The sequence below is a fragment of the Sebastes umbrosus genome, chromosome 23, assembly GCF_015220745.1.
Source record: "Sebastes umbrosus isolate fSebUmb1 chromosome 23, fSebUmb1.pri, whole genome shotgun sequence".
Classification (NCBI taxonomy): domain Eukaryota; kingdom Metazoa; phylum Chordata; class Actinopteri; order Perciformes; family Sebastidae; genus Sebastes; species Sebastes umbrosus.
In genome coordinates, this window is record NC_051291.1 from 16206588 (window position 1) to 16230550 (window position 23963).

The 23963-nt window shown below is 37.1% G+C and overlaps 1 protein-coding gene and 1 long non-coding RNA gene across 5 annotated transcripts in view; one reads left to right on the forward strand and one right to left on the reverse strand.

Moving 5' to 3' along the window:
- The first annotated feature begins 132 nt into the window (after nucleotides 1-132).
- Nucleotides 133-13762, forward strand: LOC119482871. 2 transcript variants are annotated; one of them, XR_005205565.1, is made up of 5 exons: nucleotides 133-386; nucleotides 9163-9215; nucleotides 11029-11206; nucleotides 12149-12527; nucleotides 13425-13762. It is a non-coding gene; the product is annotated as an uncharacterized LOC119482871 (long non-coding RNA). The 2 variants fall into 2 exon arrangements; XR_005205566.1 differs by having other exon boundaries at nucleotides 12149-12431.
- LOC119482868 (putative homeodomain transcription factor 2) overlaps nucleotides 7658-23963 on the reverse strand; it is a 49340-nt gene continuing 33034 nt past the window's right edge. For 2 of the 3 annotated variants that reach the window (XM_037760767.1, XM_037760766.1), the window contains 17 exons: nucleotides 21837-21906; nucleotides 21163-21321; nucleotides 19393-19558; nucleotides 17612-17773; nucleotides 16175-16403; nucleotides 15931-16077; nucleotides 15641-15797; nucleotides 15477-15550; nucleotides 14089-14217; nucleotides 13866-13951; nucleotides 13415-13607; nucleotides 12426-12557; nucleotides 12156-12242; nucleotides 11021-11176; nucleotides 10842-10937; nucleotides 10585-10710; nucleotides 7658-10069 (listed from right to left, as the gene is read on the reverse strand). In XM_037760767.1, coding sequence (XP_037616695.1) covers nucleotides 10049-10069; nucleotides 10585-10710; nucleotides 10842-10937; nucleotides 11021-11176; nucleotides 12156-12242; nucleotides 12426-12557; nucleotides 13415-13607; nucleotides 13866-13951; nucleotides 14089-14217; nucleotides 15477-15550; nucleotides 15641-15797; nucleotides 15931-16077; nucleotides 16175-16403; nucleotides 17612-17773; nucleotides 19393-19558; nucleotides 21163-21321; nucleotides 21837-21906 — 2190 coding nt within the window. In that variant the 3' untranslated portion in view covers nucleotides 7658-10048. The remainder of the gene's footprint in view (nucleotides 10070-10584; nucleotides 10711-10841; nucleotides 10938-11020; nucleotides 11177-12155; nucleotides 12243-12425; nucleotides 12558-13414; nucleotides 13608-13865; nucleotides 13952-14088; nucleotides 14218-15476; nucleotides 15551-15640; nucleotides 15798-15930; nucleotides 16078-16174; nucleotides 16404-17611; nucleotides 17774-19392; nucleotides 19559-21162; nucleotides 21322-21836; nucleotides 21907-23963) is intronic. The other variant, XM_037760768.1, reaches the window with a different exon arrangement.

Sequence of the window (23963 nt, forward strand, 5' to 3'; positions counted from 1 at the left end):
AAAATTGAAAATATAAACAAAAAAACAGTTATTAATTTTCCACTAATTTGCTGACCCCTGGGTTATGTCGTCAGGCAGCTAATCTCGCGAGAGTTTGTTCTAGACACGACCGTTGCTAGCCTCTCCCCTTGGTTACCGTTGCTATGCCTGTCAATTAGGTGCACCTGGTAATCAACATGGCGTCTTCAGCGACATCAGTGAGATATTCAGACGGAAATAATAAGAAATATCTGTAATAATAGCTCTGAAACATCAGAGAGAAGTAGACAGAAAGTACTACAATATGCGTTTGAGCGCTGTGTTCACTATATACTGGAGTATTGTGACTGAAGAGGACGTTAAAAGCTCACGTGGAGGACAAACATTTACAGCAACAACACAGTGAGGTGAGTTCACATATTGTTCTATTTTAAGCTACCTTATAAGCTAAGTTAAGTTTACTTGTGACTCTCTGTAGCTTTCATTATCTAATATGAAACTTAATTACTTAGTTGCGTGAACGTTTCACCGTGTAAAACCAACCGGAAGTGCTCCACCATCACCACAGCAACACCGTTCCTGTGACGTAGGAGGTTCATCTGTATTCACTGGTACAGTCATGAACAAGCAACAGCAGCTTATGCACACATTCAGTAGTTTGCCTAGCACAGGGGTCAGCAACCTTTACTATCAAAAGAGCTATTTTAGGCAAAAAGAAATAAAAAAAATCTGTCTGGAGCCGCAAAACATTTGAGCATTGTGATGAAGGTAACACAGTTTATAGTCTAAGTATATAGTATATAAGTCTAATGCAGTGAGGGACCAAGTGCAAATGTACTATGGAGTATTAGGGCCACATTGAGGGGAAAAACATCTGAGATTTACAGAATAAAGTCAGAATACTATGAGAATATAAAAATAACTTAATGAGAAAAAAGTCGTAATATTACGAGAATAAAGTCATAATATTATGAGAATAAAGTCATAACTTAACGAGAAAAAAAGTCGTAATATTACGAGAATAAAGTCATAATATTATGAGAATAAAGTCATAACTTAACGAGAAAAAAAGTCGTAATATTACGAGAATAAAGTCATAATATTATGAGAATAAAGTCATAACTTAACGAGAAAAAAAGTCGTAATATTACGAGAAAAAAGTCGTAATATTACGAGAATAAAGTCATAACTTAATGAGAAAAAAGTTGTAATATTACAGGAAAAAAGTCGAAATATTACGAGAATAAAATCATAATATTACGAGAATAAAGTCATAACTTTACGAGAATAAAGTCATAACTTAATGAGAAAAAAGTTGTAATATTACAGGAAAAAAGTCGAAATATTACGAGAATAAAGTCATAACTTTAACAGAAAAAAGAAAATAACACGCAAAATTACTACTTTATAATATTATGACATTATTCTCATAATACCACGACTTTTTTTCTCGTAAACTTCTGACTTTATTCTCGTAATATTACGACTTTATTCTCTAAATCTCAGATTAATTTTTTTCCTCAATGTGGCCCTAATACTCCGTCGCACCATAGACCTACAACAATGATAAATAGAAATGAAAATGTAAACAAAATCAGTTATTCATTTCCATGTTTATAAATCCACAGGGAGCCACTGGAGAGGGACTAAAGAGCCTCATGTGGCTCCAGAGCCGCAGGTTGAGGACCCCTGGCCTAGTATAAGTGCTATATCATTCAAGAAAATAGCAAAAATCTATTTAAAATATGATTGAAAAAACATCTCCCAGCTGAACAACTCTCTGTGTCTGCTGATATTTAGCTAACATCAAATCATAAAAGGTTTTGTGTTGGATAAATACAAAGTCCTGTTAATATTTATGGTAAAAGAAGTTGTTCTGTTTTTGTATTTTAACATAATATGCTATGGTGCAACCACTAATGAATCATATTTACCTCTATACTCTGTGAATAGTATTAACTTGAACCTAGGTCAACAACAACAGGAACAACAGGTGTACAGACACATATAAATAGAGCACAAATGTAAATGATTGTCCCTCCATATTTTGATAATTTCCCCCCAAAGCCCTCTCCCACCCAACCCTCACCGATCGCAGATGCAAAAAGCATAAAGAACAAAAAACAAAGATATAATAATAATAATAATAATAATAAATTAAAATAAAACAAATAATAAAAAATAAAGTACACATTGACAGTAATGATAATTATAGGATAATTCCCAAACTACAGATAAAATAGGCCGATAAACTTTACCATGGACAATTTAACTGTCAGTGGTCATTTCTGTTTACATAAATAAAACTTTATGATGTCATACAATTTAACTGATGGAGAGAAATACATTTCATATGCCATAAGTCCATTAGTCTGCCCAAATACACTATGTCCAAATAAAATTAAAACATATACTACAAAAGATACAAAATACAAGTGTTCTTAAGGTCAGTCGGTCAAAATAAGATAAGAGGGGCTGCCAGGTAGAGTAAAATTTCTGGGCTGATCTGCAAATGGCAAATTTAAGTTTTAGCGACAAAGAATAGAGAGCCATTGGAAGCACACCATGTACCCCACAGCCACGCGTACAATTAGGCTACTGAATCAAAACAAAGGGTGTGTCAACATTATTTGAAAAGCCTTCCTCTGTATGAGTTATGTGAGTTATAGCAACAGTTTTAACTCTGATCTGCTTTATCTTGTCCATCACAAGGAAATGGCTGGGCAAACGGAGAGACCCGGTGAACTGCTGGTGGATTGGGCGCAGTGACGAACATCTGTGGTTGTAACCGGGCAGTGGACCATGCATTGGAAAGTGTGGGTTGCTGGACGCGGTGCGGACGGAGATTGGACATTCCAGTGAAACAACGCAGACAGTGGAGGTAAGCTTCTTTTGGACCAAAGTCAAGTTAAAAGAGATAACTGGTAGCGCTACCGTAAAAGTAAATGGATATTAAAAATGTGTGCACACAAAATAACTAACAGAGAAATCCCAATGCATAGGTGTTTTAGCTCATAGTTACAATTTATGTTAAAAGGTTTCACAAAGAAAGTAAGATTACAATGCTTCATTTTGATGTACGTTTGAATAAAAAACGGGAAACAAATAGGTATAATATGCAAAAACAATTTAATAGACTGATAAAAAATAATCCCTCTCAATCATCACTTATGCCCCACTGAAAACAACAAATTAGAGTCAAGGAGTCTCTACAGCAGCTGTCAATAACTGCTCCTGAACCCGATCAAAAGGTCAAACTAGGCAGCGCTGATCAAATTCGAACCAAGATTCTGTTACTGTTATGCCTATTTCTCACCTGAAATGTTTTCAAAAACATATTTTAGTGTACTGTTTAGCTGTAAAATGAGAAAGTTTGTGACCCGGACGGTTTTTGCTCAACTGTTTGTATATAAGTGTTTTCGACATACAGTATACTATGACTTCTTTTTTACATACTATAATATGACTTTTGTATGACTTTTCAACATACTACGACTTTTGTATTACTTTTTTATAAATTATACTATGTCTTGAATTTATTTTCTTACATACTAGCCTATACTATAACTTTTTTCGTCATACTATACTATGACGTTTTATGACTTTTTTTCTACATAATTTACTGACATTTTATGACTTTATTCGACACACCATACTCCGACTTTTTAAAACATTATATACTATGACTTTTTCTAATTTGTTTACGACGTACTATACTATGACTTTCTTTTTACTTTGTTTGACATACTATGACTTTTTGTCCGATATGCAGTGCTATATTATGACCTTTTATTTTTTTCAACGTACTGTATTATTACTTTTTCATGTCTTTTTTGACATCCTCTACTATGACTTTTTTTTTTTTCAACATACTATACTGTGACTTTTTTTATTTTTTCGACATACTGTACTATGACTTTTTTATTTTATTCAACATACTATACTATGACTTTTTTATTTTTTAACATACTATGACTTTTTTCAACATACTATGAATAATTTATTGTTTTGACACACTATATAGTAATACTTTTTCTGACATACTTTACCATGACTTATTTATTTTTTCGACATACTATACTATGACTTTTTTTCTCATACTATACTATGACTTTTTGTATTTTTTCAACATATTATACTATGACTCTTTAATTTTTGCAAAATACTACACTGACTTTTTTTGACATACTATACTGACTTTTTAAAAAAATGTTCTAACATATTATACTGTGACTTTTTTTCAACATACTATGAATTATTTATTGTTTTGACACACTATAGTATAACTTTTTTTCGACATACTATAACATGACTTATTTATTTTTCCGACATACTATACTATGACTTTTTTTGACATACTATACTATGACTTTTTTATTTTTTTGACATACTATACTATGACTTTTTTATTTTTTTGACATAAGTAGTATGACTTTATTTATTTTTTCGACATACTATACGCTGACTTATTTTTTCGACATACTATACTATGACTGTTTTTTAAAAATGTCGACATACTATACTATGACTTTTTTCAACACGCTAAACTTTGACTGTTTTTTAAAAATTTCGACATACTATGACTTTTTAAAAATAATTTCGACATACTATACGCAGACTCTTTTTTTCGACATACTATGAGTTTTTTTCGACATACTATACTATGGCTTTTTTTTCGACATACTTTAGTATGACTTTTTTCGACATACTATACTGTGACTTTTTTAGACATACTATTTCATGACTTTTCCACAAAACAATACTATGACTTTTTTCGACAAACTATACTATGACGTTTTATGACTTTTTTTCTACATAATTTACTGACATTTTATGACTTTATTCGACACACCATACTCCGACTTTTTAAAACATTATATACTATGACTTTTTCTAATTTGTTTACGACGTACTATACTATGACTTTCTTTTTACTTTGTTTGACATACTATGACTTTTTGTCCGATATACAGTGCTATATTATGACCTTTTATTTTTTTCAACGTACTGTATTATTACTTTTTCATGTCTTTTTTGACATCCTCTACTATGACTTTTTTTTTTTTCGACATACTATACTGTGACTTTTTTTATTTTTTCGACATACTGTACTATGACTTTTTTATTTTATTCAACATACTATACTATGACTTTTTTATTTTTTAACATACTATGACTTTTTTCAACATACTATGAATAATTTATTGTTTTGACACACTATAGTAATACTTTTTCTGACATACTTTACCATGACTTATTTATTTTTTCGACATACTATACTATGACTTTTTTTCTCATACTATACTATGACTTTTTTTATTTTTTCAACATATTATACTATGACTCTTTAATTTTTGCAAAATACTACACTGACTTTTTTTGACATACTATACTGACTTTTTTTTTTGACATAAGTAGTATGACTTTATTTATTTTTTCGACATACTATACGCTGACTTATTTTTTCAACATACTATACTATGACTGTTTTTTAAAAATGTCGACATACTATACTATGACTTTTTTCAACACGCTAAACTGTGACTGTTTTTTAAAAATTTCGACATACTATGACTTTTTAAAAATAATTTCGACATACTATACGCAGACTCTTTTTTTCGACATACTATACTATGAGTTTTTTTCGACATACTATACTATGGCTTTTTTTTCGACATACTTTAGTATGACTTTTTTCGACATACTATACTATGACTGTTTTTTAAAAATTTCGACATACTATACTATGGCTTTATTATTATTCGACATACTATACTATGACTTTTTTATTTCTTTAACATACTATATGCCAAAGTATAGTATGTTGAAATAAAGTCATAGTGTAGTATGTTGAAAAAAATTAAAAAGACATAAGTCATAGTATGTTGAAAAAAGGTCGTAGTGTGTTAAAAACAAATAAAGAAATTCATACTATAGTATGTTGAAATTTTTTTTGAAAAAGTCATAGTATACTATGTGGAGAAAAAGTCATAGTATAGTATGTGGAGAAAAAGTCATAGTATAGTATGTCGAGAAAACGTCACAGTATGGTAGGACCAAAAAACAAAAAAAAAGTCATAGTATAGTATGTCGAAAAAAAGTCACACTTGTATGTCGAAAAAAATAATTAATTCATAATATGTTGAAAAAAATTCATAGTATAGTATGTTAAAAAATAAAAAAGTCATAGTATAGTGTGTCGAAAAAAGGTCATAGTATAGTCTGTCGAGAATATAAAAAAAGTCATAGTATAGTATATTGAAAAAATAAAAAAGCCATAGCATATTATGTCGAAAAAAGGTCATAGTATAGTATGTTGAAAAAATAAATAAATTCATCATATACTATGTCGAAAAAATAAAAAAGTTATAGTATAGTATGTCGAAAAAAAGTTATAGTATAGTATGTCGAAATAATCAATAGATCATAGTATGTCGAAAAAAAAGTCATAGTATGTTAAAAAAAAAAATCATAGAGTATGTCGAAAAAGTAAAAAAAGTCACAGTATGGTATGTCGAATAAATAAAAAAGCCATAGTATAGCATGTCAAGAATATAAAGAAAGTCATAGTATAGTATGTCAAAAAAATAAAAGTCATAGTATAGTCTGTCGAAAAAATAAATAAGTCATAGTATATTGAAAAAAAGTCTAGAAAAAAAAGTATAAAAGTATAGCATGTTCAAAAAAAAAATCATATTATATTATGTAGAAAAACATTTAAAAGAAGTCATAGTATAGTATGTCGACAAAAAAGTCTTAGTATAGCATGTCGAGAAAATAAAAAAAGTCATGGTATAATATGTCGAAAAAAACATCATAGTATAGTGTGTTGAAAAAAATAAAAAAACATCATAGTATAGTATGTCGAAATAAATAAAAAAGTCATAGTGTAGTATATCGAAAATTTAAAAAAAAGTCCTAGTATAGTATGCCGAAAAAAAATTCATAGTATAGTATGTCGGAATAAATAAAAAAGTCATAGTATAGTATGACGAAAAAAACATAATAGTATAGTATGTCGGAAAAAATAAAAAAAATCATAGTATAGTATGTCGAAAAATAAAAAAAGTCCTAGTATAGTATGACGAAAAAAACATAATAGTATAGTATGTCGAAGAAACATCATAGTATAGTATGTCTAAACAAATAAAAGTCAGTGTAGTATGTCGAAAAAAACATAGTGTGGCATGTCGTATAAATAAGTCATAGTATAGTATGTCAAGAATATAAAAAAAGTCATAGTACAGTATGTTAAAGAAATAAAAAAGTCAAAGTAAAGTATGTTGAAAAAATTAAGTCATAATAATAAGTCGAAGAAAAGTCATGCATTTACATACAGAGTTTGTTCCCGTCTCTGTACAGATATGATGTACTATCGTAGATCTGGGTACCCACAGACAGCTAAAATATTTTTTTCCTCCATTTCTGATTCAACGTCATTTCGTCATTTCTGGCGGAAACCCTGAAGTCATGTCTCAAAAAATGTCATAGTACAGTACCATAAAAAAAATTGCATGTAGTATGGCATAAAAATAGTCGAAAAGTCCTAGTATGTAAAGTGAACATTTTTGTGTCAACACTCTAATGTGCTGTGTAAATTTACCATCAACTTACTCTGCGAAAATGTAGACGGTATATTGAGGTTCTATAATATTGAAAGACAACAAGAGTCGGTCAGTCAACATCCATTTATCTTTATTATAAAAAATGTAGACCTTGTGCACAGACCAGTTCACAAAAAAAAAATCTAAATATTCAGACTCTTTGCAAACAGAATCACAACATAGTCCTTTACCTAGATTCATCTTCATACGTACGTTTCAAACTTATTTGTTCCTTAAAAACACAGTAAGACGTGCCTCTCCTTTTCTAAGAACGTGAGAAACAACCTTTACAAATGAATGTTGAAAGAACAAAAAGCACAATGCCAAAAGGAACACAATAATACAATTTATAGTATTTCCAAAGGGAAACAAATATATTTTAAAGCATAATGCTGCAAATACATTCTTTTTTTCCAGCAGAGACAAACAAAACAAACAGTAAAATAAGCACTTTGGTCTTCCTCCTCAAACGCACTGAAAATGATTATGCTAGCATTTTTATGAATGACGTTAGTTTCAGTTAGCAAAATGCTAACTCGTTAACTGAGGCAACAACAGCATTTTAATCACATTTAAGATATTTTGTGTGGGTGTGATGACTTCATGTACCATGTGGGATTTACGTCAGAGAGTGGTGTGAATTGTCGATACAATATTCTTAAATTCAGAGCTAGCATTCGCTTGAACAGTAAACTCATACTGTGTCAAGCTAGTGAGGTACCAAAAAATCTCTTGACATTGAAACAAGATGTAACTTCTATTCTTCCATTTTAAATCTGTTTTTAAAGTGCATATCTTCATTCACGTTCAGACCGGTTTTAACTGCAGAGGCTAACTGACTTTCACTTTTGATCACATGAATCTACCATCTAGTTAGCTCTGGGAGTTTGATATCAAATTTTATATAATTTAATTTTTTAACTGGTTATCCTGATGGAACAGTCTAATCTTTGCCGACACTGACCAATCGGACAGTCAAAACAAAAAGCTAAATTGAATTAATATATTTTTTTTTCTTTATGCAAGTAAAAGTGTTGTTGTACTATATCATTACTTTTTTTTTTAGAATAAAACAAGTCCAAAATTGCTCCCTTGTTCACTCAATCACTATTTTCTATAGATTGGACACCCTTCCCTTAGCATTCTGAGAATTCTACCAGCGCTAATCATAGCTTCCACTTAGAGACTTCTGGGTCATTTCACTCAATTATACTAAATAAAAAAAGACTATTGGACCGCAGCCACTGTCTCAAATTGAGAGACAAATTTGTGTAAATTTACACAGAAACGAGAACCACATGTGACTCAGATCTAACCAAGGAAGTGATCTTATGTTTACTAACTTAGGAAGTAGTTTCACGTGCAGGGAATAGGCCAATGTCCTTATCTGCACTTAACAAAAGTTAAAAGTCATCACACTCTGCTTACAGAAGTCACACGTATTACTAGAAATACTGTCAAACCCACTGATATGGGTCATGAAATAAAAAAGGTATCTTAAACTCAAGAGGTTTCTGTAAATGTCATCTATACTCCATGTTCTGTTATTTCCATTAACTGGATGATTGTTTCTTTGCAGTGATGATGTCGTCTGGCATTTCACCTCTCAAAACCCAAGAACCGTTTTCTCAGGTAAGTCAGCGAATTAAAATCTTTACCTGTGTATATGTAATTTACACCTGGGAGCTGTTATGAATAGGGAATAGAGGTTATTTGTCAGATGCCAGGAATTACAGCAAACATATCTTTAATTTTAGTGGACCTTTGTGTCAGCACCAAAGCAGCCAAAGTTGAGATAATAAAGTATCCTTGTGACTGTAGATTTCAGGATATTCTCTGGTTTTAAGTATCTTTAAAGATTTTTTAAAATGAATTATAACCATTATGTTCATTAAACTAGAGACTCATCTTGACAAATTCCACCAAATTACATTGTTGTCTGAAGAAAACCACCGAACTAACACATGTATTTTTAAAACAGACTTTAAGGTCGTAACAGTTTGAAATTTTGCTTTACTCAACATATAAATAATAAATTTCAGTTTAAGCAAATAAAACACAAAAACGTACAATAAAATGATTGTTGTCCCATCGGCAGCTCAATACTTTGCCTTCAATATATGAATGAGCTGAAATGAAAACCGAACTGTTGCAAATGCAGCTGAGAACCTAAACCATCACGTTAAACATAATTTATGCTTAATAATAATAATACTAACACTTTTTGTAGACAGGTAAAAGATAGCATTGTTTTGTGTCATAGAACACAAAAATTAAACAAACTACAATTCAAATAAACCCTAAGTAAAAACACTGAGAGGGTAAATAAATAGTTTTTGAATTGCACAAAGTGGGAACGTTGAAGGTGAAAGCACTCCGATATGTCGAGACCGACTTTCCGTCAGTCGTGCATTCAGTGAGTCAGTCAGTGAGAGTGAAAGTCGATGCCGGTTCTCTGTTCACTGTCACGATTTAATCTTCCACAGCTGTGAACGAGAAATTAAACACGATTAATACACAAACCTGCGTGGTTTATAAATGTTTTAATAGACATAGAATAAAAGAGAGGGGAGGAGTAGGGAGAGAGAGAGGTGAGAGAGAATGGGGAGTAGAGATAGAGGGGAGGAGTAGAAGAGTGAGGTGGAGGAGGAGTAGGGAGAGAGAAAGCGAGAGAGACCGAGAGAGAGAGAGGAGAGGAGTAGAGGGATGAGAGAGAGAGGAGAGGAGAGGAGTAGTGAGAGAGAGAGAGAGAGGGGAAAGGAGGAGAGAGAGAGAGAGAGAGAGGGGAGAGGAGTAGGGAGAGAGAGGAGTAGAGAGGTTGAGAGAGAGGGGAGGAGTAGGGAGGACAAATAAAATAACATTCACAGGGAGAAAAATAAATAATTCTTGACTTTGAATGGTACAGAAGTACCATACAAAGTCTAAGTGCATCTCCCTTTTCAGCCTTTTTTAAGACAATAAATTAGCCTCTCAACCTAATGAAGACATAAAACACGCTTACCTTCAGATTAAATCCTAGTAGGTCAGATATGACTCCCGACACGGCGGACAGGATGACCACCTGGGTGATGTTGTAGAGCAGAGGGTTCATCGTCAAACCATACAACCTGAAAGGAGTATCCAACTCCTGGAGAGAGAGAGATAAACAATAGTTCAAATTATAGTTCATAAAAAGACTGCCAGTATTAAAACAAAAAGAGAGCCCCTACATCAACTAAATGTTAAAGAATCAGAGATAAAAGTGAAACCAGACGGTACCTTGAGTAGTTTGGTAGCCAGTTTTAAGACGTTGTTCACCAGTGTCAGCTCCTCTTTCTTGTTTGGCTTCTTCTCCATCTTCAGATACAGGTTGATCTGTGAAACACACAACGGGTCAACGTCAGTGTTTGAAGACGTGTCTTGCTGCGTGGTTATGAGTGTATTTTTTCTGTGCGTACCTGTTCAGTGAGCAGTATGGAGGTGTTGCTGTACTTCTTGCTGGTCTCGGAGCCCAGAGTGACGAACCGGAGCAGGAACAGAGACAGACTGGAGCACCAGATCACCAGCTCCCAGTTATAGTGGCACTCCAGGAACGTTCCGTGGACGTGGAGCAACTGGTGGAAGAGAGGCTAGCACATTATTCAGTCTGTAAAAATGTTTATTTTGGTATAAAATGTCTTTTATTCAGTCTTAGGCGTTAAAGCTTTCTGATGAACTTAGAGGGATAGTTTGGAATTTTTTGTGGGTTGTACAAGGTACTTATCCATATTCAGTGTATTGGCTATAGTAGATGACGGCTGGCACGCCCCCAGTTTGGAGAAACAGATAGGAGTACCGGCGCAAAGCAATGTAGTGCTGTGCACGGGGGGGCCGCAGCAAAACCTATTTTAGCCAACTCAAAAAGTCAATATCCAATTAAGTGTACACTATATTTAGATTAATTTCATCGCTTTACTTTGGCGTCAGACAGCCTTTTCTGACAGAGAACTGAAGCCGTTATCTATGCTCTCTTCAAAGCCACCAGACTCACAGAGGATGGGAGTTTCTGGTCCACCGCTGCCTCGATCGGTTAGTTTGTTTGAGTTATTGAGTGACCTCGATGTTTTTGGTGAATCTGAACTGAACTAACCCTTTAAAAACACAAAAGTTACACAATAACAAATAAACTAACTGCCAGCAACTTTGTTTTTGCTGCTGGCCCCCGTCCACAGTAGTACAATATTATTGCTTTGGTTACGTGCGGTAACTCCTGTCTGTTTCTTTAAGTTGGGGGCGTGCTGACCGTTGGATAAGTACCTCATATAACCCCACATCAAAACAGCAGAATTATCCCTTAAAAGCCACTATGTGTAGAATTTAAAATATCTGACTTTGGTGCCTCCCAGTGGACACTGTGGCAGACAGCAATGCACTAAGATGAATGGACTGAAAGCAACATAGACTGAACTAGTTTTCACTGAGGTTGCGAAAAGATTCTAAATCTAGGCTACATCCTCACTAAAGCTGGATCTATAATTCATGTGATTTTATGGGACATACTGTAGGACATCACAGCTATAATGTTTTTGATGATTTGACCCACTCAGAAATTACCTGGGCACAGCAGATGAAGACGACGGACAGAGTGAGCAGGAAGGCAGACGACACGATCACATCAACTGAACGCTGAGGACCCCGTCTCTGCAAATGCAACAGTAACAGAGTTACACAGTGATTGTGGGTCTATGCGTTCCATTCACAACAGCAGATGGATTTGTAAATAAAAACTCTGACGAAGCATTTAAAGTCAACAGTGAGAGGCTGAACTGATATCACAGCTACAGTGCATCTATAAAAAGGGTGTGAACGTCATCAGTGAGGTACCTTGAGGTAGGAGCGTAGCGACAGCCACATCTTGATGTTCTGAACTTTCTTCAGTCTAAAATGGGGGACTTCGGACTTCCTGGCTCTGCGGGCTGAAGTCAGGTGACCAAACAGCTTGGCAAACAGTAGCCTCTGAAACACAAATATTAATAAGTTTAATCAGTTACGAGTTACTGAAGTACTTTTTAGGTTTTTATATCATTCTGTAGCTTCACAGTGGTGTCCCTTATGTATTCAAGTCAGAACATTCAAATTTTGGTCAAAGTATGTTTTAGCGTCAAAATGCTATTTTCCCACGTGACCTGACGTAGGTTTCTGCATGATGACGCTGCTACATATACAGTATATATACAACCTTATAGTCAGTGTACTAACGTAATAACACAAACAAACTGATCGATGCAGCGGTAGACCAGCAACTCCCTGTTTTACGACATAAAATTAATGTTTTTGTGAATGTAGTCTGGTGGCTTTGTAGACAGCGTTATAACGGCTTCAGTTCCCCGTCAGAAAGGGGTTGTCTGATGGCGAGGTCAAGCGGTGAAAATATTCTAAATATAGCGTACACTTAAACTGATATTGATTTTGATTTTAGGTGGCTAAAATACGTTCTCCCGTCTTTACCTCGGCGTCAGACAGCCCTTTCCGACGGGGAACTGAAGCAGTTAAATAGCTCTCTTCAAAGCCACCAGACTAAATTCACAAAAAGTAATTTTACCTTGCAGAACGCGCAAGTATATATACATGATATATAAAATCCAAACTAACCCTTTCAGTTATTTCTAAACTTAGCACCGGTATCTTTGACTCAGCTAGTGCTAGCGTTCACATTATTCATTACCTTATTGATTAGCTTACTTTGGTAACCTACGTCACTGCTTTTTGCTAATAGACCCGCCCTTTAAGTATCCAACTAAGCTTCATGCCTAAGTAATAAACTCTTGCAGCTTCACCATTAAAAGCAATAATGCAGAATGTCATCGTCTCACCTGTTTGTAGGTCCTCTCTGCGACACTGAGCAGGAAGAAGAAGAGCCATATAAGGCAAACGCGCACCAGGAAGCTCAGCGTTACCATGGTGATGACCAAGGTATCTGATCCAGTCCCGCCTCCCAGAGCCACAGACAGCAGCTCATTGGCTGAGAGCGAGGTCAGCTGATCGAAGTCACGGTACTGAGCCAGCCTGCAGGAGACGGACAAAGACTGACATGAGTGAACCAGCCAACATTGGAATATTTGTACTTTTATAACTGTTAGTGAGCATTTCCCCCGACTATTGACAGTTTGTAATATGTAGTACCTTATTAAATAAAGTACTTTTTAAATATTTCTCCAGTCCAATTGTGTCCGTGTTATTTTACTCTTTTCAGAGGTTCAAAGCAGGTGTCTTTAATCCCCCAAACATGATATATTGAGAAGATGTATGTTATGCCAGCAGTACCTGTACACAAAAGGTGTGAGGCCGAGCGACACTGAAACCAGGTTCCCAAAGACCTGGTAACCAATACCAGGAGTGTAGAGATTCACCTGTGGAGGGAGGCAGACAAACAGAAACAAATTAATCCCTCTCTGCCTCAGTTTGTTTCTCTTTTTTTGCAGACACGTAGGTAGGTAAAACATTAAATGTACGTATTCCTTTTAGGACCACAGGAATCATCACTCACTTTGTTCATGATCATGCCGCTGATCTCCAGGACGGACATGTCGGCCTTCTTACAATCGTTTCCCTCCCACACTATGGCGCTCACTCTCTCCAAACCTGGATTGGAGCTGTGCAGCCAGGGAGCATGACCCTGAGGGGAGAAAACGTGCACACCACAGCACTCACATTATTATTGACCTATTTACAGCAGCCACTTTGCTCTGTAGTCATATTCAAATGGGAAAGACAGTAAGCAACCAAATGTCTTGATGATTTGCAGGACAGTACACGTCTGGGTAGAAACAGGGCTAAATTTGTTTGAAAGGTGAAAGTTATTTAGATGTTGCAACAGCATTTAAAGGGACAGTGTGTAGGATTTGGCGACATCTAGTGGTGTGGTTGCAGATTGCAACCAACTGAATACCCCTCCGCTCACTCCTCTGTTCAAAACCGTGGTAACAGCAGATCACTCAGAGGCCATCCTTACAATAATAACACAACTTTAGGAGCAACAGAAGTCAGACGGCGGCTGGCCTTATCACGGTTTTGAACTCTGCGGCTCACTTTCACAAGCGTGTCGGAGAACTGCGGTGGCCTTCAGGTAACGTAAAAAAGTGAAAGGCTCTCGCTAGCGCCAGTGTTTGGTTTGTCCGTTCTGGGCTACTGTAGAAACATGACGGACTCCGTGAAGAGGACTCGCTCCCTATGTAGATATGAAGGGCTCATTCTAAGCTAACGAAAACACAATGATTCTTAGTTTCAGGTGGTTATACACTAATGAAAACATAGTTATGAATATTATATTCCATTTCAGCTGATAGATCCCAGAAATATTAAACACGGTTCCTTTAAATTACTCTTTTTTTTTGTGTTAAGCAGGTCATGACTACAAAGTGAATATGTAAGGGATAATGTACAGCGAGCAGGTCATTGTTGTGAAATAAACCCCGACAGGGCGATGCCGCACCAGCTGTACATTATCTCACTTATTACACGGCTACTCACTTAAGAAATCAATAAATTTACACAAAAACGGTCCGCCAGAGTCCGACATCAGAACTGCGCCCATAGCCACGGTTTGTTATACATAGCAACGGTCTGTTATACATAGCGACGGTCTGTTATACATAGCAACGGTCTGCTATAAAGAAATAACAGACCGCAGAATGCCGTGATTAACCAATCAGAATCGAGTATTCAACAAAGTCGTGTAATAAAGTCATTTAAATACTGTTGAAATAACAGTTATATGTAACAGACAACCAAAACCACTTTTCAATCAAAGTAAGCCCAGTTTTTATTTAGATTCCTATTCATATTTAGAACTACAAATCATCAAAACTTAAACTGAGAGGTTCGCTATCTAGCCCCCAGGCAAGCCACTTGTTTAATGTAAGAGGGTTTACAGACCTGATGGAAAGGGTCGTCTCTGTATTCCTTTTTAGCAGGAGGACAGACAGGCGTCCCTGCTCCTCCTTCTCCCTCTAAAAAGAAAAGGAGTCACGGTATTAGTTTCAATAGAAAAACATCTCTGAACAGGGACAGCATATTAAATGACTGTAGCAGGTACTGACCCGTCTCTGAGGTGCAGGATGATCTGCACTCGGCACAGTGCAGGAAGTCTTCCCACATCAGGTCCTCTGTCTCGGACTCATGTCGAGTGCTCTCCGAGTCCTGAGTCCTCAGACTGGAACATCTGGAGCTGCAGCTGGTTCCAGACTTGGGAACGTCCTGACAGACAGAATGGAGGATTGTTATTTTTAAGGAAAATATGAACGATATCCATGTGCCGTTTTGATTTTTCGGACACACATCGATTAAACTGCTGTGAAAAGTTAACGTGTTGCCTGTTGTGTGTGTTTACCTCCACAGCGTAGTGTTTCTTGTAGTGGTGTGTATTCTTGCGGTTTCTGAGCGTACAGTCGCTGTTCATTCTTTCAACTCCCCTGCGGAGGGCGTTGTAGGATGCTTCAGGGTCCTCCTCACTGGACGCCTCATCTGATGCTGGCTCCTTAAAGACACAGAACACGCATCATCAGCCAAATCCAGGACACACACACACATTTGTGGGTCAAACAGTAACTTGTGTCTCTGGTTTGATGGATCACCTTGGTGCCGCTGGCCAGCAGCAGTCCCGCGCTGCGGGGCGCTTGAGCGTGTGCGGGCTGGGCGTGGGAGCTCCAGCACGCCTCGTCAGCCCTGTTTAGCGGATCACATCCCTGCTCGTGGAGCTGAAGCCCCTCCTCGCTGCTGCGGTTGGTTACCCGGCCGTCCAGCGACACGTAGCCGTTGTCCGTCTCTGTCGACTTGTCGATGGACAGTTTGGACTTCTTAGATCTGAAGGCGGAAGCAGCAGAGGACGGGAAGAAGAAAGAGCGAAGAGAGATTGATGGAGAAAGAGACGTGTATAGATGGACAGATGGATACAGATATTTAGATAAAAACACAGCAGGGCAGTGAGTTTAGCAGTTATGAAGTTCAGTCTCAGAAGCAAACATGCAGTCGACACAACACTGTGGAACATTCATACTAAATGAATATTGGAGAAAAGGTGTTGTACTGGAGGACTGCTGCTGTTCCAACCATTCAAATAAAACACTGAATAAATGAATGGATTAGGGATAAAAGTGCTGACAATCAATGATTATTACTATAATATCTTAAACCTGCAAAATCCAGTGTAACTGCTAATCTAAGCTGAAATTATAAATAAAGTTAAAACGCAAACCAGAGAGTAAATCAGAGGATTAATGAATGTATCACTGAGAAAATGAACTAACAGAGGTGGAAGCGTCTTGCACCGAGTGCTGGAGTGAGTGTGGCAGGTAATCAATAAACGAAGAAACCAAATCAGGAGTTATTTAGTGCTCTGAAACGTTCCACAGTGTTGCTGAAAGCTGGTTAAAGTCGAAGCTTGGGGAGGAAGCAGCCGTCTGAGGCAGTTAAGATCAAATTATAGATGTTTAATTGTTTTAAAGAGGGTAAAAATTTCTTTCAGATAGTGGATTCATGGTAGATTTTATTTCTAGCAAAGAACTACGCCCCATGCTTCTCTTGAACACAGCTTGGTCAGCAAGTCATGCACATCAAAATCAGCTGCAAAATCCCTCCGTTCCTCACTGAAAATGATGCCAAAGATTGTTCTCATTGGTACATTTTGGTGTATCAGGAATTAATAGTTGTACAGCCAATAATCTAATGTTGCATATCAACATCAAATGTGACATATTCAGTATTCTGGGAAGATAAAAAGATTTCGATTTGATAGGGGAGGAGGTGATGTTGCAGCTGAAGAAGCTCAGGTTAGGTCTGAGTCGAGGCTGGGATTCAGTTCATGACTTCAGTTTAAAAAAATCATGACATTGAGAGTAAATGTGTAAGAGTCAATTAACTTGACAAAATTTCATAATTTGACCCGAAAAAAATATATTTATTCTAACTAAAATTGGCAAAAACTTGACCCTGGATCATTTGGTGAACTTGAACCCCAGCCCCGTCTTTTTACATCATCTCGTTTTAGGAAGATGGGAAACGAAAATACACACCCAGCTTTACAGATATCATGCCAGAAATCTTGGAAGAGAGCGCCCAGGCTGTATGTGGTGCTGGCTGAGTGGGAGTGTGGCGCCCCCTCCTGTGTGTTATCGGTAGTGCTAGACCCGTCGCCTTCCCTATGCACCTCCATCTGAGATGCCTTCCTCAACTTCCTTCAGTTTGGAAAGAATACAGGGTGGACAGAGACTTAGAGAGGACCTGGAGACTAAGAAGACTTGAAACTAAAAGCAGTGTGTCCACCGGTGAACCTGGCTGCGTCGTCTCATTGTAATTCAAATAGCAGTAAAAAAAAGATTTTACAGATGCAACTGAAAAGCAGTGAACTCAGGCACCCGCTGGACACAGAGGCTGATACAGTTAAATGGCAAATTCTACCAAAATCCTCTTTCAGGTTGTTATTCTGCAAAAGTCGTAATAAGTAAATTAAAACGTGTTGGTTAAATGTAATAGCTTTCCAATATCAAGAGAAAATTTAATCTGAAGACATGATCTGAGGAGACTATAAGAGATTTTTCTGTATTCATGAAAGACAAATAAAGACACTAAACTAATTATGATATATAAAGGGGTTTAAAAACTTTATCGGGTAAACGAGGTGCAAAAGCACAAATAGTTCCAGTTTTTAAGATGTGATTAGGAAGCATCACATTTGAACTTTTTTAGTTTTTTTAGTTCGATGTCTACTTTAGCAGGATAATAAACATAAAAGTAGGATTTTGCAGAATTGCTCCTTAAAGATTTGATAAAGGACATAGAGGAGAGGTGAAGGACAGGACTCTTCTTGTCTTTTGGTTTTCAAATTAAAAACCAGGATAAAGAAGATGTTCATAACGGCTTTCATCTAGAACTGCTCAAAAAAAAAAAAAAAAAAACTACAGTAATTGCTGGTTATGAATCATGAGATTGTAGACTGATTTCTGTTTGTCTATGAGATTAAACGTCTATTAGACTTGGATGAGGCAAAGAGAAAGAGAACAGGAGGAACAGAATCAACTTTGTGTAAATAATATAATTGTACCCTTTTTTCATGATTTTTGCAGAGCAAACACTATTACCTCGCTTCCCCCAAACCCTTTCCAAAACTGTGGCATGGTCCAATTTTCTTCCCCGAGAGAAAATGAAAATTGTCTTAAATCATTGTGAACTGGGAACAGCAGCCGCACACTGATGAGCTTCAAACCGACAGAGAGAAAACCACAAACTGCAAGTCTAAAAACTACAAAAACACACCAAGTAAAGCAAGCTACTCTCTACTTCCACACACAATCAATCCCATTGGTCTTTAAACCAGTGACATTAGGTTTATCATGGAGAGACTCTGAGGCTGGCAACTGGTAATCTAAATACAACACTATTACTTTTTAAAGTGTTGGTCTTAGTTCCTGCCTATAAAAGATCCTTTAAAAGACATTTATAAAGATTCAAATAATACTAAATTAAGTGACAGAAACTCTCCCCATGATAAAGACGCTTCTATTCAGTTTGATTTTTTGTGAAACAAGCTGACTGAGAAGTTGGCAAAAAGCAAACAGCAAAGGAGAACAGACGCAATCCAGCAACAAGATGTATTCATTTGTTTCCACAACTTTCTTCCTCCCCTATTTTTCTATCTTGTGCTTGTCATCTCCATTTTCTCCTCCAGTGTCTGCCCTGCTTGATCTCTCCTTCCCTTCCTCTGTATCATCCCCCTCTTTATCTGCACTGCTTTCCCTGGACAGGTTTTATTCTCACACTCCGTATTCCCCCTTTTCTTTCCCCCGCCCGTCCTTACCTGCGTCTCTTCCCCCCGCTGCTGGAGACAGGCTTCGGCGTCCTGGTGGAGACGATCTGACAGTGGACGGTGCCCAGCAGCAACATGAGCCAGATGGCTCCAAACACCTCTGTGGTGGGTATCCCATGAGGCTGAGGGATGATCGCAAACAGGGCCGCTGCTGCCACTGTAAGCATGGACAAATAGCATTTCATTACATTATAAACAGAGAAATTGAATTAAATGTTACAGTTTTAACGCCAATCTCTGCAGCTCTTCACAGCTTTTAAAACCTTTTAGCTCATTGTTTTGGTTCTCCAGTTTGCACATTTACTGCACGGTTCAGTCACACTGGTCTTGTCAATCAGACTTGATATGGATTTCCAATAGTCTCGCACCTACTTGTGATATGAATATAACTACAAAAATTGGTCTCTATATGAAATGGCTAGCCTACTATGGGGATACATAAATACAGTTGGGCTCATTGAATCCACAAGAGTCTCAGCTTTCCAGTCATAACCAATTTATGTAATTCCAGGACTGTTTATGGACCCCAATATGCAGAAATATTCAAACACATCATTTTTAGAATAGGCGAAAATAACACATTTATACTGCATGCAAAAAACTGCATGGTTTTTGCCCCAAACTGCATGTGATAATCATAAAGTGGGCATGTCTGTAAAGGGTTTTCATTCACAGATCTTGAGGTCAGAGGTCAAGGGACCCCTTTGAATATCGCCAAGCTAGCATGACATGGTACCAGTGTATTTCTTAGGTTTTCTAGTTTCATATGATACCGAGATATATTCACTCTAGCGATAAGACTGAGTCCGCTACAGCCTCTTAAAGACAGTAATGTCGGCACTCTCAGAGGGTTTGATAATTATTTTTTTAGGGGTGCTAAGATGAAATTTACATGTGCTTGAGATCCCCCAAAAAGAGTCTAAAGTCGCCCCCTGGTGCAAGAGATCCAGATGTGTTTCTCAGAAGTTTGTGGAGACCAAAAAGGTTCTAAAAGTTGAGAAAACATTGGACTTAAATTCTCGTGTCGCTTTGTGTCTGCTGGTTGTGTAACTAAGCACCTGTTTGCTAACATGTTAACCACAACAAAAGACTGAGTGACTGTATCTCAGGTTTTTGTTTCTGTGTGTTTTGTTTTTCTGCTCTCTGGTGGTCAAAAACGACTTGATGAAACTGTGGTATTGAATCAAAGAGAAGGTGTGTGAGTGTTTTTATGTGGTATGTGTGGGAAGTGAGCAGGAAGGGTGGAGGGTTGGAGAGAGAAAATAAAATAACAGTCTTGTTTTCGTCGGGGCTGAAAAGGGCATCGTGATGTAGGTGGTGGAAAACACTGTTCAGTGTTTGTGCAGCTCTGTAGGCGTAACCCGGGAGTACTCCACGCTCTCAAGACATTTTGTAAACTGCATGTGTATTTTAAGAAAAACTGGAGATTAGACGCACGGCAGCAGCTGCTGAACATCTTGTGAGCTTGTTAGAAGATTTAAACATCCACTGAGGATAAACTCACCCTAGATAACAACCAGTCAGTAAATGTTTAGACGATGATGCTGCAACTCGCCTATTAAGTCTACTGAACCTCATTAGACACTATTAAAACTAAGAATTGCCGATAAAAAAAAGGAAATATAACGCAATTTTGTAACGGTATGATTTCTTTCTCACATTTAAGAAACATATTTTGGTGCATAGAAATAAGATATTACCACTACAGCCGCGATATTTTTATCAAAGACCAATGTCAAAAGAAGGTGCATGCATACACACCTTGCAGCAGATAGAGAACCAGCAGTAAGAGGAAAATGGTTCTAGAGGTGACCTGGATCCACCATCGATAAAAGAACGGGAAGAAGACGACTCTGACGATGCCTTTCCGCGTCAGTGACGTCCACGGGCTCTCTGGTTTGGCCTTGGCAAACGCCGAACCTGCGGAGGAAGAGAATAAATACACACACTCGGTTTAACGAGACAAACTAATTAAGCCAAAAGCTCATCACTTAATACATCCTGGAGTCACATTGGAGCTGTTTTATCTTTTAATCTTTTGCTTCTTCCTCTTCTATCTCTTTTCATCTCTACAGATCTTTTTCTACTCCCCCGCCCCCAACCCCATCGCTCTCTGTTTATCTTGATTATCTATTCTGTCTTCCTGTGTGATGATGCTGAAATAACAACGGAGGATAAATTGGACTGATCTAATGAATAATTGAAAATGTGATGAGATACGAGACAGAAGCGAAGAGATGAGAACGCAGATGGAGAGGTGAAGATAGAAAGAGAGTGAGGATTAACAGTGACAGGAGGTTGGCACGGCGACGCTGGCATCTCAGGTTCACGTGTGTGTTTTATGAGGAGACGATGTTAGCTTTAGCAGAAATCCTGTTCCCGTATCTAATCTAATTAGCTTGATGGAAAAGACACGCACACTTTTTATTCCTCACCTCTAACCAAGTCCACGTCTATAAGGTCCGGTTTGACATGTCCAGTCTTCTTCGGCTTGTTCCTCAAGCCCTGCAGGGGGAGACAGAGAGACACACAGAGTCAATGCAAGACAAAGACAGAAACAGAGAAGGAAACTATTAATATCCACACACAGGAACTCAGCTACAGGAGGCCTCTCATGCACTCTATGCCATCATGAACACACACACACATTCAGTGTTTTGAGGAGGCACACGGTGCATTCAGGCTCACACAGCTACTGGCTCTATTCTGCATATCCCTGCAATGGCCATCTACTCACATCTACTGGATTTCACTCAGCATGTTTATACTCTTTTTATGCATTAAGTTGGTCTAAATGTCGAGTCTCTTTTGCCACTTTGCATTTGTTAAAAAAAAACATCCCTACGGACATTTTCAGCTGCGTCATTTCAAAAACAGCCCCCCCTGAGGTTTATGGTTATACAGTAGGTCTAAAAGTTGGTGCATTTGTGCAGTTTATGACCCTGAGATTAAAGCTCCCCTGTGGCACGCTGACTTCCTGTGCCAACCAGTCACTTCCTCCTATGATGCATGCTCTTCATCTGTTTGTGTGCGAGCAACTGCTCCGTCAGCTGTGATGACTAAAAGTACCAAAACTTTACGAGCGGCTGTAAATTATGAAGTTCACATGCATCTGGTGCGGCAAAGCCTGATAATAGTTTGGTTTTAATGAGTTTTCTTATCAACGGCTCTGTGAAAACGCAGACGTGACCACACAGTATGTGACGAAACACGCACACACAAACTCTACTCACAGTTTCCCACGCAAACCAATCAAAATGAATTGTTAGACTACATTATTTAGGCAGATTTCTTAGTCTAGTCTTGTGCCGTGTTTAATCATTTAACATTTGAGGACGTTGGCTTCTTTAGTTAAATGTAAAAACGTTTATATTTAATAAAATTGAATCGTATTGTGATGAAATCATATATATATATATCGAGATATCGTGATACACAATTACGTCATCTAAATTGATAACAAGTACATATTAACTCAAATACACCGAGTGTGTCTCTTCCTGCACTGTATATTATTTATTTTTGTTACGTTTGTGTAGTTTTAATTTGTGCAAAATAAATAAACAAACATATCAGGTTAGAAGATTTTTGCCAAATTGCCCAGCCTTAAAATAAGGTATTGAAGAAGTATGTTTTTTGGTATCAGCACCCAAAATCAGGTATTGTATCAGCACTAGTGTTGAAAACTTTCAAACAATACACGCGTCTCAGCGCTATTCAAAGGTTTTCATTATCAGTTTACAAGAGGAGGAAATCTTAACAATACCTTCACATCTTTTAAATACTCTACATTTTAAGGATGTGAGTCACATTCAACAGGATGGTGAAATAAAACACAAAGTGGTCCACTTGTATCTGACCGGCTCATGCTAATATTTACATACAGGCCAAATCAGGTTCTGTGTTATCAGTAAATGCTCTGATACAGACGCTTGATGGGGCACTTATCTTTAAATAGCACAACGATCGAGCCAATACGCAGTGTGTGTGTGTGTGTGTTAGAAAGAGAGAGGGAGAGAGAGAGAGACAGGGAAAACGTGAGAGAGTAGAAGAGCAAGACAGAAGCCGATCAATAGCTTCCTCTTGGCAGTAGATTTACTGCACCAGTGAAGTCCTTCAAACCTCTCGCCTTGCCACGGCTCTTATCTCTGTGTTATTCATAGTCTCTTATCTTTATAAACTAGTTTCTCCTCCAATTACAAGTTCTGATGTCGCCTCAGTGACAGATTGGTCCATCATGTATAAATGCCAGTCATTCATTTAAGGAGATACAGCGACTCTTTACAATACGTATAAAAGGCTGCTTGTTATTTTCTTTTTATTCATGCTTACACCTCTGTTGCAATATTTACACACCTAAAATGGTATACAGTATATTTAAAATCTATTTTAGTAATGAGAATTTTAACTAAAAACCCAGCAGGATATATTGTAGTTTCCTGTTTGTACCAGCAGGTGGCGACTGGTTTTCCCTCTTAGAAAACAGCAGAATTGATCATGTAAGTATTCATTATTTTGGCAGAGAAGTTATGAATGCTTTAGCCAAAAGGTGGAATGAAACT